General features: G+C 41.8%; 1 protein-coding gene across 1 annotated transcript; it reads left to right on the top strand.

Annotated features, from left to right (window-relative positions):
* Nucleotides 1–12,537: 12,537 nt before the first annotated feature.
* LOC308298028 (CREB-binding protein-like) lies at nucleotides 12,538–16,491 on the top strand (the record flags this gene model as incomplete). Its single annotated transcript, XM_080741592.1, has 1 exon — nucleotides 12,538–16,491. One exon carries the CDS (start codon nucleotides 12,538–12,540, stop codon nucleotides 16,489–16,491), a length of 3,954 nt encoding a protein of 1,317 aa, XP_080597718.1.
* Between the last annotated feature and the right edge of the window lie 1,998 nt (nucleotides 16,492–18,489).

Raw genomic sequence — 18,489 nt, 5'->3', positions numbered from 1 at the left:
CTGGTTATTAGTGTTATTGTGTATATGTTCCCCATTTTCAACTGTTTTTATTTTATTTGTGACACTTACTTTGGCAATGTAAACGTATGTTTTCTCTTGCCAATAAAGCTCCTTTGAATTGTGATTGCCCAACAGGGCAACACACTATACTAGTACTAGTGCAACTTTATTATCAGTGTGGTTGCCAACAGGGCAATCACTTTCTCTACAGTATCTCCCTTTGTCTCCTCTGCCTCTCCCTCCCTTCATCATCCCTCCATATCTCTCTGTCAACAGGCTGCCCCCCAGTGGCGGGACTGCAGAGGTGTGTGTCAGGTGCTCATCAACTTTGCCTGTGAGACACTGAGTTGGCTCTACAGACTGACAGAAGAACCCCTTCCCCTTGGTCTGGTTACTATGGTTACTCATCACAGCCGGGGACTGAAATGAACCGTATTGACCAATGAGAACCTATGTGGCTTTGGCAGTGCAATGTCTGCAGGCGCAGTTGAAGACAATACTTGAACTTGACTCTCATTTGGACAGTTGTCTTCTTTTGAGGGCGGTAGATTAGGCTCCAGTGACAACGAATGGAGGTGCTGGCACCATCCACATATGGGATGGATCATGGGCTGTCTCTGAACAAGAACCTGAGACTGCCTGTCTGTCAGTGAGACAGTACAGTATGTCTCTCTCGTATCTGGGTTCAGGATGTCTTGGTGAGTGGCAACTTGCAAACTGTGAATTGCTGTGTTAGGAATCTATGTGCTGTGGCAGTGTTGTAGGAAAAAGACTGTTGTGTTCCACAGTGTCACAAAGCACAAACTCTTACAATCCAAAATTATTTCATTGGACAAAGTGCCTTTTTGTTAATTCCTTGTACTGTATGAGGCCCAATCATTGTCATTATGACAATTGCCTATACACACACACAGACAGATTGACACGAAACGAGTTGTGAAAATGAATTGCTGCACACATTAATTACCTTCAACTATGCCCATTTCCACTGAATGTTTGTGACTCACGTTCACACACACACCTACACAGAAGGTTATGGACATCATGACACTGTACATTCCTTCAAACTGTCCCTGTTGGCAGTGTTCATAACTGTTGGGGCTCACCCAAATGTGTTCAGGTTTATAGTTACTTGATCATTTGTGTGTATATATTTCGGGAGATACATTGAAATAGTATTGAAAATATAATGATCTTTAAAAGAAGTACTGAAATGAGAAATGCAATTAATTTGTATTTACCAAAGGCCGTTAGTAACAGTAGAATGAGTTTGAATTTAAATCTAGTGGATTTGAGGTGGTATTCCATTAATAGCAAAACATTTAAATTAAAAAACTAAATAATTATTTTGATCTTTTAATTGTTGAGAAGTATTCCATGATGATGAAATGATTAAGTATTAAATACTGTTGAAGTCTGGGAAAGCGTGAGAACACATTTGACGCTTGCATTAGGAGCATAATTTATTTTTGAAAAGTAGCCACTGTAGCTTACTTTTTATTTTATTTTGCATTTTAATGATTAATGTTTTAGATTTTTCATTTTTTCATATTAAATGCCCATGCCCATTTCCAGTGAAAGGTCTGTGCCGGCTCACGTTCTCACACACAAACACAAGTACTGTTACATTCCTTTAAACTGTCCCTTTTGGCAGTCTTCATGACTGTTCTGTTGTGTTCAGTGTTTATGGTTAATCATTTCTGCGTATATACTGTATTTCACGAGATACTTTGAAATAATATTGAAAATGTAATGATCTTTAAATCATTTGTGTGTATATATTTCGGGAGACACATTGAAATCATTGAAATAATATTGAAAATGTAGTTATCTTTAAAAGAAGTACATGCCTATTGAAATGAGAGTTCTCTGTGTGGAGATCTGCTGCAAATGCAGTAATTTTGTATTTTGGACCGACCGTTGGTAACAGTAGTTTGAATTTAAATCCAGTGGATTTGAGGTAGTATTCTATCAATAGCTAAACTTTTAAATTAAAAAACAAAATCATTTTTTCGATCTTTTAATTGTGGATGATGTATTCCATGATGATGAAATTACCCTTTCAGTTGTATTATATACTGTTGAAATCTGGCAGAGCATTTTATTTGACACTCAAATTAGGAGCATAATTATTTTAGTTTTTGTATTTTGACGATTAATGTTTCTGATATTAGTTTTTTTCTTTTGTCTTGCATATTATTTTAAGGTTTTTAATATTAAAGTGTTTTGTTTTATCTTACATAATATTATCTGAAGTGGTTTAAATATTTTGGTCATGATTTGAATTGTGTATGCTTTTATATGTTGTTAAAAAGTACCAAGTGCAGTAAAATCAGTGAGATATTTCCAGGTCCTATCTGTGTGAGCTTCATTCTGGAACTACCCCTCAGCTATAAGGTGATGGTTTTATATATTTACCATCATGCCAAACAGGTTTCACAGGATATAAGGTGTAACAAAGATCACCTTGTTACAATAGTCTACATGAGGTACACTCATATACATCGGTCATACTATGGCACCAACTATGGTCATGTCATCATTGCAATCCTACTCTACAGGGTAACAATTCTAAATCCAAATGACAATAAGCCTTCAAGCTGGGATTTAACCACTTTCACCCTGGTTTTCTTATTTTGAGTTTTCGTATATTAACTTTCAAAACATTTAAACACGTTCAAAAATAGACAATTTAGAAGCTTGCAACTCATTGCGTCGCAATGAGCTTGTAGATTGACTGTTTTTGAACAAGGTTTAAAAGTTGATTAAGCAAGGCATCTTCTCTTATGACATTATGTAAAAAATAAACTGGAGAAGACACACACAATATTAAATACTTACTGTAACTGTAGTCATAATTAACTGCAACAGTGGCTTCTCAGTGGATGGGAGCCATGCAGGTGCAAGCGTAGCAAGCACATTAACAAAGTACAAAGTAGACTAGGCTGTCATTCAAAATGAGTTGATTATAATTTGCTTCACGACATCCCTCTTTGGAATGTACAGTATTTACATCCATCATTATACTGCTTATATTTAGCTTTATTTTTGATGGCCGTTTTGTTCTTCTCAAATAGGTTAAATAAAATAAAGAAAAAATGGTGTATTCAGTCAAATATACTGTATCCACTTTTCCACCAGATTCACTGCTGGTTGCATTCAAAAAATGCATCATCATTCATTTTCCCATTACAGACAATTTGTGATAATCAAGTCCGGATTCCATGAAGCAGGCTTTTCCCCCCCTTTCTGACAGTTTAGGCAAAAATTTTATTTTTATTATGATTAAATATTCTGTGCATAGAACACCGATACATGGTGTATCTGGGGGGCCGATTTCCTTCCTACTGATTTTAAGTCATGTTGGTTACAGCACGTATGTAAAGTAGAACAAAATGGAGGAAAATTGTTTGTGTTTGATAAACAGTCCCAACCATTTGGTATTCCAATCAGGAATCAGAAGAGAATGAATATCCCTTCACCCTGGTAGTGCAAAAGAAAGGTAATGTCCACACTGAGGTTTTCAGAAGCACAAATGTATTTACTGTAGCAGTTACAGTAGTTACACATAAAAGAGTGATCTGTAAACAACTCCAGAGGCTTAAAGCTGGACTGTTGGTGGGAAAGGAAGCAGGTTCTAAGCTTTGAGAAGGTAATACAATCTGCTACACACACACACACACACACAGTATACACTCAAATCATCTGTGTTCGTTTCAAGCGCAGTGTACAAATGGAAATGCATGAACCATAAGTTACCCTCTCAGAGTTAAACGAACATTCAATACAAAGTCACATTTCAAGCCTTTCTAGTAAATATGTTGCTCTGACTGTATTAATGTTTAGTCTAATAGTTGTTGTGCATGAGATACTTTGGGAATTGCCGTATTTGGCCACTAGAGGGCAATGTAAACTTATGAAACAGGGCTGCCTCTATACTTTATATCCAGTGTTGGGTAAAGATACTTTTGAAACTTTTCTTTCTTTACTTTGTTACGGCTAGCTGGTTACTTTATTAAGTTCATTAAAATATATTTGTTATACTTTTTCCATCACTATTTTTGTACATAAATCATCACTGGTCTATAGCATTTAGTAACACACTTTTGTTTATCTGATTAACTTTTTGGGAGAAACGTCTCTTCTGAAAGTCAAAGTGTGTGGTTTCAGTTATTGTAACACCTGACAAATCAGACACAAATAGAGTGATGAAGTACAACCACATAAGAAATGTGTATTAGTAAACAGACTATCAATACATATCTATACACACTTGTGGTCCCCCTCTAGAGGAGTGTTTCTCAAACCTTTTTATGTCAAGCAAAAAAGATGGGGAGACCCCTGTTACTAGGAGGAATACTGTCTATTTCTCAACTATATCTATTCTCTATCTATTCTCCACTACTATATACAGTATACTTGTGGGACATTTGATCCAAGCACGCACAGTCGCGCGCACACACACACGCACGCACGCACAAATATCTCTGGTCTGCTCAGCCTCTTGTCAACCTTCCGCTCCAGCATGGCAGAAGTCTCTTCCTGTTTCTTCAGCCTCTCGGGGGTTGTTAGGTCTTGAAGTTGTAAGCTGTGCCAAAGTATCCAGTCATGTTCTGGATCAGTCATGTTCCCTCAGCATACGATTCACCTGAAATAAAATACAGGCCAGCACACAGACAGAGAGAGACGGGGAGACAGAGAGAGAGGGCTTCAGAAGTAGTTCGATGTGACTGTGTACTGGGGGTAAGTGGTACTCAAAACACCTGAGGTCAAATGTTAAAGTGCAAGCAGTTAAGTTCACATACTGTATGTGTGTGTGTCTCCTCACCAATGAGGAACACAAAAGTGTTTTAACACATTTGTGGTTGACAATGTAATTTAGTATTCTAAATAATATTAAGGTCTACATAGCCAGGTCAATCATAGCAAGCATCTGGGAAAAAACATCTAGTAAACACAGACCAATAGATGTGAGCAGAGCAGATGACATGCAGGGAATCAAGTCTGAGAAAGTAACTGTGGCTGAATATTGTTTCGAACCACCAAACTTAGTTGTCCGTATTCTTATGGACACTAAATAAATATATTTACCAAAAAGAGACAATCTAAAAGCTGACAATGCATCACATTGGGTTGTGAACTTGTGAGTAGGGTTGCAACGGTATGAGATTTTTAACACTGAAAATATCGTCCGTGTCAACACCGCAGTTATTGGTAAGTTGTAACACTGTTCAACCACCATTGCGTGTCTTGTAGTCTTGTGAGCACTCAGTAGCAGCCAATGCTACCTCAAGCTACAACAACAACAACCATCCGACCATATTAAAAAATTCAGCTTTGTAAAAAAGCAACCACACTTAGTGTTACAACAGCCCTGCGTTTTCTTGTTTGGCTAATCGTTGTTTTTCTGCCTACTGCACGCTGTGACATTATAAAGCCACAACTAGTCTCCTGGAACGTGCCCTGCGAGTGGGGACGAGATATCATGCAGTCTGATGGGCTGTGCCTCGATCCATTGATTGTTCTCTTCACTCCCACACAAGGAACAGCCCCCGGCCGCTCCCGCGATTGAGAACCGAATCACATCGTTCATTTAAAAGAGCTGTTCAAAAGAGCGGAATCGTTGGCGAACGTCACATCTCTACTGCGCTCCTCGGGGCAGAGCAGAGCAGCGGATGCGTTTTCTTTTTATTTAACGATGTCATCGGTGTGCAAGTTAAGTACTCAGTGTTGTGCTCGCTCACCGGTAACACCGAGTACCGTTGCAACCCTAGTTGTGAGCTTGTATACCTGTTAACTCCAGAATAGGATTGATAGGTTGCTCACCTCATCTATACTCTTGACAAGCTCATTATTTTTCTTGGTCTCATCCTTGGCTTGAGGGACCTTTTCTTCAGGTCCAGGGTACTCTGGGTCTAGGCAACCTGCCGCTGTACATCAGTCAGCGCCAATCGTGGCCTCCAGGGCCTTCAAGGATCCACACACCTCCTAAGAGAGGGAAGTCGGCACACAAAATAAATGTCAGTTTTCCAGGACTGTTTTCACACCCCAAACGCAAAGCAGGACTGGGCATTGTGGGCAATTAACTGAAAGAAATATCAAAACAAATATATAGAACCAATAACCATCTAGCTCATGTAAGTTAATTGAATAATCGAGAAGCATTTTTTTACCTTCTCGTGATATATGAATGAATCAACACACATTTTTTATAATTAAATAAATCGATTAACCATTTAATCCTGCATTATGCTTCATTGTACAATCATGGTGGCATGACATACTCAAATTAAGTGAAGTGAAAATAGCCAATCTACAAGCTCATAATGTGTAAGCACAAAAATACAGCCTATGAATAGGGTCCATCAGAAGCATAGACAGGTTGCAGACCCTCTGCTCATTTTCAGCCATCTTTACCTGCATGTGAGAAATGTTATCTCAGAAGACCTTCAGGTCCTCAGCTGACTTCAGCTTGGTCTCCTCTGCGCAGACAAACAGCCAGGCCACATAAAGCCATGACAGGAGCTCCATCACACAAATCAGCTTCTGATACTCCAGGTATGATGAGTGCTCCTGCAGATGGGGAGAGTAGTAGGAGAGCAAAGTAGAGTTGAAATGTAGTTTTATTTATTTTGTGGTTGCAGTGATTGGAACAAAGTTACGAACCAAAAACAAATTATGAGACCAAAAGTTGGAAAACAGGATTCTAAGAAATTAATTTAAATACATTCACTGGGTTAATACAGCAGAGAACTTTGAACATCACATCCAGCCCTGGCTACTGTATCACATATGGCACCATAAAGCCAATTAATCACTTAAGCCATAATCTATATATTAAATGAAAAGATTAATCATGTACCTGTCCCCCTGCTGTGTCTTCCATAGCTCCATCTTCTGCTGAGTGCTGAAAGGTCTTCTTGGACTAGGGGAACGGCTCAACACACTTCCGCTTGGCCAGGAAGGGCTTAGCGATCAGTCAGCTGCTGCACAGACGTCCAGCTTAAGTCATCTGAATTTGAAATAGGAAAACATGACATGTGTGACACTGCAGAGGCACCTTACCTTATTGTGGGGAGTTGTATGTCTAAATATGAATGTTTTCTGTAACTCCTTATTAACCACATGAATCCCATGGCTTTCTTATTCTTGTAATTGGGAAAAGGATTGTCTAACATTCTGTTCATAACCAAATGTATCAGTGATGTCAGCCATTTCCAAATGTGGGCACTAATTTGATCCAAAAAGTGTGTGCAGAGTTGACAGCCTGTGGCTTGGTAGCACAAAAATAAATATGTTCATTTCTTCAATGTAATCACAGTGTCAGGAATGTCTGTGAAACCACTATGGTACTCAATTTATATCCAACTTGTATCCAACACCACAGTAGGTGATAGACAAGTCTGAGATTTAGCTGGAACATGTATTTGATAATGAAACTAAGAACAAGCCATGTTTGTTTAGGGATTTAGCCACAACTTGTTAAACAAGTTGTGGCTACTGATGTCCATTTACAGAATGTATACTAGAAAGGAGATTAAACTGCTGCACTGTCACCTGTTACCTACCAATGCTATGGAGGAGTCCACGTAGCAAACGTCTACCAGCAGCTGATGGTGGATGATCAGCACAATTTAACGGTGGTGTGGCTTCGTCGACTGCGAGAAGTTTTCATCCGTTCTGCATAATAAATAATATTCACATGAGGAACTATTGCATTACCCCCAAGGATGATTGTTAGATATAGTGATATGGGTGTGAATTCTGGAATGTACCATTTGCACAATCATGTCTTTTTTAAGTGGTTCTCACAGACTCCATAGCCTTATGACAAGATAGACAGGTCTGGTCTTCTGATGTTTCCCAGCCATCTCTTTTTCCTATGTAATCAGATAAGATGCTAGGGTAAGGAGACATTTTAATGTTCATGTGTGTATTGTCTTTGTTAAAGAAAAAAAAATGCTTTACATGTTTGAAAGTTGACTATTATTGGCAAACTATCGCCAAAATAAAAGCCTGGGTTAATGAGGCTATTGGCAAACACGTTTACAAGTTCATAACGCCTCATGCTGGGAGGCGCTGTGGCATGTGAGCTTGTAGAGCAGCTATTTTTGAGATTTGTTGTAGAGGGGAAAAAAGAACAGATAAGTTTTCCAAGTATTGAGGGTTTAAGTAGTTAATTGTCTGAAAATACATAATATGTCAAATGTTAACTAAGAAATCTATGAAAGATTTACAACACAATTCTATACAATATGTCGAGTGGGGGTCCCTGCTTCATCTTCATGTCTAATAGGGGGTCCTTGGCTTGAAAAATGTTGAAGATCCAGCTATAGATGGACTGTATATCTACTGTATACCATGAGCTATATTGCATTGCACACATCATTTATCATGATTGTACCTCTATGGGTGAGTGATCATTTTGAGGTATTTGTACTTTACTTGAGTACTTCCAATTTCCAATACTTTTACTTGTGGGGAGTTGTATGTCTAAATATGAATGTTTTCTGTAACTCCTTATTAACCACATGAATCCCATGGCTTTCTTATTCTTGTAATTGGGAAAAGGATTGTCTAACATTCTGTTCATAACCAAATGTATCAGTGATGTCAGCCATTTCCAAATGTGGGCACTAATTTGATCCAAAAAGTGTGTGCAGAGTTGACAGCCTGTGGCTTGGTAGCACAAAAATAAATATGTTCATTTCTTCAATGTAATCACAGTGTCAGGAATGTCTGTGAAACCACTATGGTACTCAATTTATATCCAACTTGTATCCAACACCACAGTAGGTGATAGACAAGTCTGAGATTTAGCTGGAACATGTATTTGATAATGAAACTAAGAACAAGAAAGGAGATTAAACTGCTGCACTGTCACCTGTTACCTACCAATGCTATGGAGGAGTCCACATAGCAAACGTCTACCAGCAGCTGATGGTGGATGATCAGCACAATTTAACGGTGGTGTGGCTTCGTCGACTGCGAGAAGTTTTCATCCGTTCTGCATAATAAATAATATTCACATGAGGAACTATTGCATTACCCCCAAGGATGATTGTTAGATATAGTGATATGGGTGTGAATTCTGGAATGTACCATTTGCACAATCATGTCTTTTTTAAGTGGTTCTCACAGACTCCATAGCCTTATGACAAGATAGACAGGTCTGGTCTTCTGATGTTTCCCAGCCATCTCTTTTTCCTATGTAATCAGATAAGATGCTAGGGTAAGGAGACATTTTAATGTTCATGTGTGTATTGTCTTTGTTAAAGAAAAAAAAAATGCTTTACATGTTTGAAAGTTGACTATTATTGGCAAACTATCGCCAAAATAAAAGCCTGGGTTAATGAGGCTATTGGCAAACACGTTTACAAGTTCATAACGCCTCATGCTGGGAGGCGCTGTGGCATGTGAGCTTGTAGAGCAGCTATTTTTGAGATTTGTTGTAGAGGGGAAAAAAGAACAGATAAGTTTTCCAAGTATTGAGGGTTTAAGTAGTTAATTGTCTGAAAATACATAATATGTCAAATGTTAACTAAGAAATCTATGAAAGATTTACAACACAATTCTATACAATATGTCGAGTGGGGGTCCCTGCTTCATCTTCATGTCTAATAGGGGGTCCTTGGCTTGAAAAATGTTGAAGATCCAGCTATAGATGGACTGTATATCTACTGTATACCATGAGCTATATTGCATTGCACACATCATTTATCATGATTGTACCTCTATGGGTGAGTGATCATTTTGAGGTATTTGTACTTTACTTGAGTACTTCCAATTTCCAATACTTTTACTTCTATGCAAAGCCACTACATTTCAGAGGCAAATATTATACTTTTACTTTTACTTACTGTAGATGGCTAATAGCAAGGTCACACTGTGAGTTTGTAGATCTGTATTTTCAAAGGATTTTATACATTTGAAAACTTGTGAAATGGGACATTCTGCATGAGTAGGCCTACCTTTAATTTTGTATTTTAAGTATATGTTTTGTACTTTTAAGTACATTTTGCATTCCAGACTTTTACTTTCAACAGAGTATTTCTACATTGCAGTATTGATTATTTACTTAAAATGTTAGTACTTTTTCCCCCAACACTGGTTATCTAATCCACAGCCATGGTGGAAATTGCTTTGGAATGAAAAGATGACTTCTAAAGTAATAAATAAAATCAACCAACGAACTCGTTTCCTACAGAGGATCGCCCCGATGGTCAATTCCAACACACTGAAGACCATAGCTGGTGCAATAATCCAGCCCCTCTTTGACTACGGAGTCCACGTATGGTATCGTGACGCCCCACAAGCCCTGAAAACTAAACTACAAACAGCCCAAAATAAACTAATTAGGGTCCTGCTTAGACTTCCCTATCAGACTCACCTCACCGCTACTCACCAGTTAAGAGTGGGGTGGCTCAGAGTAGTTGACAGAGTACAGCAGCTTGCAATGGGCCTGGTGTACAAGATACACTACACCACTATGATACCCAAGTACCTGTCAAAATACTTTATAAACATTAAGGATGTCCATAATTACAACACCAGAGGCAGCGCCACAGATCACTTTCAACCCAGAGTCAAAACCAACAAAGGGTCAAACTCTTTTTTCTGCTATACCACCAAAATGTGGAAAGCCTTACCGAAGGCCACAAAGGAGTGTGGATCACTAGCATCCTTTAAAATTGCCCTGAAAAACCACTTACAGGCAGCAGCCGTTCGCAACTGGTAAAAAAGAATCTAGCCCAACCCTACCCTCCCCTGCCCCTTCTTTGTATATACTGTTTGTTTTGACTTACTGTCTTCTATTTTGTTTTTCTTTACATATCTACTGCATAGTACTGTGTTCTATTTGTCTGTCATTCAATGTTATATGAGATACTTCAATGGTTTCCAGTGGAAATAAGCTTAGTCTTTTCATGGATCTCCTTTTAGTAGACCTTGTACCAGTGAACTGTACCGTCATGAAACTGTACCTTTTCCTATGCAAACTTCTAATAAAGTCTTCAATCAATCAATCAATTGGATGAAATGTTTTCTAAATATAATTGGCTCGACTTGAAACTGATAGAGGAGCTTTTAAATAGGTTAAAAAACGTTGCAAGATCTGAAGTCTTATGAAACAAGTAATACTAATATGTTTGAACTTAAACCAAGTTTGCATATCCAAACTAAAAATGTGTAATTAAACCACAATCAAATCCATATCTAACCATAGCCTACAGTAAACAAAAAAACTAAACAACACAGTGACAGGCTAACGTAAATCCGTAAGCTAGGCTACATCCATACACACTGCCTATAGCCCATCTTGAATATGAATTTAAAGACTAAACGAAATCTGATCTGAACGTTCATTAGAAAGCAAAACAGTGCTGGATACAAACAGTTTGATCACTTACATGTTGATGTAATGTAAAAGGTCACGTTCTGTTTGAAGCCCCATTCAGACTGTGTGAGGGATAATCACTGTCACTAATGAATATTGGTTACGAATCTCGGGGCAGCGTTTACCTTGAAGCAGCCAATAGTGGAAAAACTACTCGAATGTTTTACTCAAGTAAAAGTATAAATGTTGTAGAAATACTTTGTTACAACAACCAATACAGCTAATGCTAAACGCCCGGAATTCCATGAATGTACATAGGTAAAAGTAGGCCTACAAAAGTATTCAAGTGTAAAAGTGCTCATTATGCAGAATGTCCAGTTTTCAAATCGTCTATAAAAATACATCTTTGAAAATAGCAGATGTACAAGCCCACAGTGCATCACATTGGGACACAAATGGCTACTCAAAATTGGAAATACTCCAGTAAAGTAAAAAGTACATGGAAATTGTACTAAGTACAGTACTTGTATTTAGTTACTTTACACACCACCGTTAAGTTTTACCGTAGACTCTGTTTGTTTACTTCGATTAGCTAGTAGCTAGCTCCGAGCTACTAGCCGAAGCTAGCTAATAGCTCGCGAGCTACTAGCCGAAGCTAGCTAGTACAGTAGGCTACTTGAGTGAATGTATTTAGTTACTTTACACACACCACTGTAAGTTTTACCGTGGACTGGTGTTTGTTTACTGTCTTCGGCTAGCTAGTTAGCTAGCTCCGAGCTAGCCGAAGCCATCTAAAAGCTCGCGAGCTAATTTGAACTTGGACGCAACCGACTCCCGTTTCAGCCAATCAAAAGCCGCGCCTCCCCCACGCTGGCACGCTCAACGCGTACGTTGGGGGCGTGGCTACGGCGCTGACCAATCAGCGCGTTTGTTCCACACAGACAAGTTTAAAATACAACCGCCGACCGCAAAGCGTCGCACTTGGACTTGAGACATCAGAGAGAGCACACGACACTCAAGATACTCAAGCTCAAGCAGCTACTCCATATTAACATCTTGCTAACTTGCTAACGCAGCTAATACACTCCATATTTCGACCTAGGACTATCTACCCTGCATTCTTTTGGATATATATATTTTTTTTTCTTTTTTTTTTTGGTTATTTTTTTTTAAGAGACTCTGATCACCACCACCACAACACCATGGCTGAGAACTTTCTGGACGTGGGACCTCCCAACCCTAAGAGACGGAAGCTCGATGGACTAGACTCCACCCTCCCCAACGCACTCAATGCTAACAATCAGCTGCTGCCTGGCCGGTCAGCTGTGGGCTCCATGGGCAACCTGTCCACAGCAGCGCCCCTCTCCAGCACAGGCACTAGGAAAGGTTGGCATGAGCACATCACTCAGGACCTGCGCAATCGTCTTGTACACAAACTAGTCCGAGCCATATTCCCATCGCCAGACCCGGCAGCTCTGAAGGACAAGCAGATGGAGAACCTGGTGGCTTATGCCAGGAAGGTGGAGGGGGCCATATATGAGTCAGCTAACAGCAGGGAAGAGTACTACCACTTCCTGGCTGAGAAGATCTACAAGATCCAGAAGGAGCTGGCGGAGAAGTGGCGGTCGCGGCTCCAGAAACAGATCAACCAGGGTTCCATCCCACCCTGCCCTGCCCAGCCCCAAACCCAAGCAGAGCCAGCCGCAGTGGCACAGGTGAAGGCCCCGCCTCATCCCCCTACCACGCCGCTGTCTCAACCGGTAGCCAGTCTAGATAACAGGGTGCCGACCCCTGCCTCAGCCGCCAGTGCTGACTTGCAATACCAGCACGCAGGAGCCGACTTGCCCATCCAGGAGACCAAAATCAAGCCGCGCCACAACCCACAGGAGTTTGAGGCTGCTGGCGGTAAAACAGAGCCCGAGATGGAGAGTGAGGAGGACTCTGGTTCGCTGTCGATGAAGAAAGAGGAGCCAGACGAGAAGCACGAGGCAATGGAGGTAGAGGAGGAAGGTGGAGCTAACGGCACAACCACTTCACCCTCCTCTCAATCACAGAGGAAAATCTTTAATCCAGAGGAGCTGCGCCAGGCTCTGATGCCCACCCTGGAATCTCTCTACAGGCAGGACCCAGAGTCACTGCCCTTCAGACAACCTGTAGAGCCCTTGCAGCTGGGCATCCCGGATTACTTTGACATTGTAAAGAACCCCATAGACCTGTCGACCATCAAGCACAAGCTGGATACGGGCCAGTACCAAGAGCCCTGGCAGTATGTGGAGGATGTCTGGCTGATGTTTAACAATGCCTGGCTGTACAACCGCAAGAAATCAAGCGTGTACAAGTATTGCTCCAAGCTGGCCGAGGTGTTCGAGTCCGAGATCGACCCAGTCATGCAGGGCCTGGGCTACTGCTGTGGTAGGAAGTACAAGTTTTCCTCTCAAACCCTCTGTTGTTATGGCAAACAGCATTGCAATATACCCATTGGAGGCACATACTACAGCTACCAGAACAGGTATAATTTCTGTGAGAAGTGCTTCAATGAGATCCAGGGGGAGAGAGTGACCTTGGGGGATGACTATGCTCAGCCACAGACAATGATATTGAAAGACCAGTTTGAAAGGAAGAAGAATGAGACACTAGATGCTGAACCGTTTGTTGAATGTAAAGATTGTGGACGGAAGATGCACCAGATATGTGTTTTACACTACGACGTCATCTGGCCATCTGGATTCATCTGTGACAATTGTTTGAACAAGAGCGGTAAAACAAGGAAGGACAATACGTTTTCTGCAAAAAGATTACAGTCTACACGGTTGGGAACGTACATAGAGGACCGCGTGAATAAGTACTTGAAGAGACAGAACCACCCGGAGGCTGGAGAGGTGTTTGTGCGAGTGGTGGCCAGCTCTGACAAAACGGCCGTGGTTAAGCCTGGAATGAAAACCAGGTTTGTGGACAAAGGTGATATGCCAGAGACATTTCCTTACAGAACCAAAGCAATTTTCGCCTTTGAGGAGATTGATGGAGTGGACGTGTGCTTCTTTGGAATGCACGTACAGGAGTACGGCTCTGAATGCTCGTTCCCCAACACCAGGCGGGTATACATATCATACCTCGACAGTGTTCACTTCTTCAGACCTCGGATGCTACGAACGGCAGTCTACCAAGAGATTCTCATTGGCTATCTTGAATATGTCAAGAAACTCGGGTATGCCCAGGGTCACATCTGGTCAAGTCCGCCAACTGAAGGAGACGACTACATCTTCCACTGCCACCCTGCTGACCAGAAGATCCCTAAACCCAAGAGGCTTCAGGAGTGGTACAGGGCCATGCTGGACAAGGCCTACGAGGAGAAGATTCTGCACAGCTACAATGACATCTTCAAGCAGGCAACAGAGGACAGTGTGAACAGCGCCAATGAGCTTCCTTATTTTGAAGGTGACTTCTGGCCCAACGTTTTGGAGGAAAGCATCAAGGAGTTGGAACAGGAGGAGGAGGAGCGTAAGAAGGAGAACACCACGGCCTGTGAAACTGCTGAGGGCACACCAAGTGACACCAAGAAGAAAAACAACACGAAGGCCAATAAAAACAAGAGCAGAGTTAGCCGAGCCAATAAGAAGACTGGAATGCCGAACGTAGCCAATGGCCTGTCCCAGAAGCTTTATGCCAGCCTGGAGAAACACAAAGAGGTGTTCTTTGTGATCCACCTGCACCCCACCCCCATTGTCAACACCCTGCCGCCCATCATGGACCCTGACCCCCTGCTGACCTGTGACCTGATGGACGGCCGCGACCCCTTCCTGACTCTGGCCAGGGACAAGCACTGGGAGTTCAGCTCCCTGAGGCGGTGCAAGTGGAGCACCATGTGCATGCTGGTGGAGCTGCACAACCAAGTCCAGGACCGCTTCGACTACACCTGCAACGAATGCAAGCACCATGTGGAGACGCGCTGGCACTGCACTGTCTGCGAGGACTTTGACCTGTGCATTAACTGCTACAACTCCAAGGGCCATGAGCACCAGATGGTTAAGTGTGGCCTGGGCCTGGATGATGATAGCAACAGCCAGAGTGGAGATGCCTCCAAGAGCCCTCAAGAGAGCTGGCGCTTGAGTATCCAGCGCTGCATCCAGGCCCTGGTCCACGCCTGCCAGTGCCGCAATGCTAACTGCTCCCTGCCATCCTGCCAAAAGATGAAGAGGAAGGTTCAGCACACAAAGGATTGCAAGCGCAAGACCAATGGAGGCTGTCCCTTGTGCAAACAACTCATTGCTTTGTGTTGCTATCATGCCAAGCACTGTCAGGAAAACAAGTGTCCTGTACCGTTTTGCCTGAACTTAAAGCACATGCTTCCAGCAAGCGTCCAGCAGGCCAACAACCCACAGACCCCCCAGCAGCCTCTCTCCAACCAGTCCCAAACCCCCAACGCAGTTGGTGTCATGTTCCCAAGCTTCCCCAGCACTCCTAGCAATGGACAGCCTCAGGCACCTGTATCGCAAGGCAAGCCAGGGCCCCAGGCCTGTCTCCTCAACCAGCAGCCATCGCCTCTCTCACAACCGCCTCAGCAGCCTCCACCAGCTGCTGTCAAGATGGCGTGGCACATAGATATGATGGCCCAAGCCCAGCAGAACTACCACGTCAACATGAACAGTCTTCAGATGAGCCCTCAGCAGCGCATGGCCGGACCCACACAGGCACCCATGCATGTGGTTCCAGGGCCATGGGGGCCCCAGGTTATGCAGCTCGTCATGGCCCCAGGACAGTGGCCCGGAGCAGGCAAACCGATGCAGGCTGCCCAGCCCCAGCAACCAGGCCTTCCCCAAGGGCAATCCCCACAGCAGACGATGACCCTGCAACAAGCCATGATGCCACAAGGGCAGCAGCCACAGCTGGCCCAAAGGATGTTGGTGGCGGTGCCCCCCCAGCAGCCTGGCATCTGGCCACCGACAACACAGAGACCCGGCACCATTGCTCCCAATGCCCTGCAGGCCCTCCTACGTACCCTCAAGTCCCCCAGCTCACCTCAGCAGCAGCAGCAGCAAGTCCTCAATATCCTGAAGTCCAACCCACAGCTAATGGCTGCTTTCATCAAGCAGCGAACAGCCATGTACCATGCCATCCAGCCTCAGCAGCAACAAGCAGTATACACTATGAGGGATTGAATTCTGGCTATGCCACCACCTTTTCTTGACTGGTAGGCCTACTTGATTTTCAAAGACATTTTGTGCAAATGGTTTTACTGCCAAACAAATGTTTTCAGACCAGCAGCAGCTATCCAGAACACAGAAGTGACTTCTGTCGATTAAATGGTATTTATTGGGTGTTATTTCTTTATACTTTACAAATCATACAAAATGTAATATGCCTTCAAAAAAAAATATGTTTCTATGGAAAGATGTATCAAATTGATTAGTAAGCTATTTGTAAATATTGTATATAATATTGTATTTGTCATAATGTATTTTTGTAAAGTATTGTGTTTACCCTGTGGGCCTATATCCTATAATAAAGTTTACATAAACCAGAGTTGAGCCTCTTTTTATATATTTGTTTTATTCATATGCAATTGTCTCAACATGTGACATCCTTTTAAATGTACTGAAAGTTAAAGTACAGTAGTCAACCACAGTGTCGACCACAAAAACAAGCTAAGGGCACAGTCACGGTCGGGCCTACACCACTCTCCCTCAATTACAGTTTGGTATAATTATTAAACAGTCTATTCCAGTGGTCAGCAACCTTTTTGAAAAGAAGTGCCAAGTGCCATTTTCTAGATAGTCTGTGCCATGTCAACATAGATTTTAATGAAATGCCATCAAACATTCTGACATATTTTGATTAGCAGGACATTGTTATAACAATCAACGAGTTTTAAGGAATGTAGAATTATGTGCAGGATGCAATTTGTTGTAAATTAGGTAGCTCTTCATTTAATTGACCATGTTTAAAAAGTATTTGATTTTAAAATAAAAATCACTCTCACACTTCTGCCAGGGTGCCAGTGTTCATCCTCCCCTGTGCCAATGTTGGCACCCGTGCCTAAGGTTGTCTTCCCCTGGTCTATTTGAAGGTGCCAATGCATTTCAATGGGAATGGTTTGCTTCCATTTGCGGATTTCTGCAAAAAACAAAGAAACGCTTCATTCACATTGAAATACATTGGCAGAATATAATATATTCAATGAAAATAACTGATCTACGTATAAACTTAAGGTGTAGGAATGGATGTCTTTCTAAATTGTGGTTTTCCCAATTAAAAATAGTTAATATCCTCTGTTTAAATTATTAATAATAAAGTATGGTATGTCTTATCCATGTTAGAATTGTTCAACTACCACTGCTCAAAGAAATGAAGGGAACAAAATGTTCCCTTAATTCTTTGAGCTTTCTTTACTCAAATACTATATTACTATACTCAAATAAATTCAAATAAATTAAGCGAACATTTTGTTCCCTTAATGTCTTTGAGCAGTATATTTCAAGGAACAAGGAATGTTTTTGTTTTGTTTAAAACCCCTGTCATCTGAAAAACACCATGTATTGTAAAAGACGCCCTATTCTTGAACCCACAAGGGAAAAGGAAGAGGGGCAGACCAAGAAACACCTGGCGGCGTGACCTGGATGCAGATGTGAAGAAGTCTGGCCACACATGGGGACAGCTGGAGAACCTGGCCCAGGACCGAGATGCCTGGAGAGCTCTTGTTCGTGGCCTATGCCCAAGGTTGGGCGATAGGTGTAAGTAAGTAAAAGTAACTGTAAAAGACCCCCACTAGTTTCTGGAAACATTTATAACTGAACCATTTACCACTATTGTTGACCAGAAATGGTCAACAATGGGTTCATCTCTTCAACAGTCTGCTCAACCAAAAGGTAGAGCACATTTTAAGTCCATTATTTCTCATTCTCAAACAATGCTGAACTTAACTTAATTTTTATGGCCAAAAATCTTGAGGGTGCAGTGCCTTGACACTTCATGCTTTGCAAGTCAGCTGACACAGAGGAAGTCAGACACAACAATCTTTATCATCTCAGAGATGTTACTGAACATTGATATGTAACTTGATGCAATAAAAATAAATCTAATATTTAAAAAAAAAACATGCTCTACCAAACAGTAGATTTGTCAGTTGTCGGCCCACCGGGCATATGCGAGACGCCCCG

Source organism: Nannobrachium achirus (genome assembly GCF_963921795.1).
Source record: "Nannobrachium achirus genome assembly, chromosome: 14".
Lineage (NCBI taxonomy): Eukaryota > Metazoa > Chordata > Actinopteri > Myctophiformes > Myctophidae > Nannobrachium > Nannobrachium achirus.
Note: the sequence above shows the minus strand (reverse complement) of the source record. Positions and strands in the feature narration are given on the sequence as shown.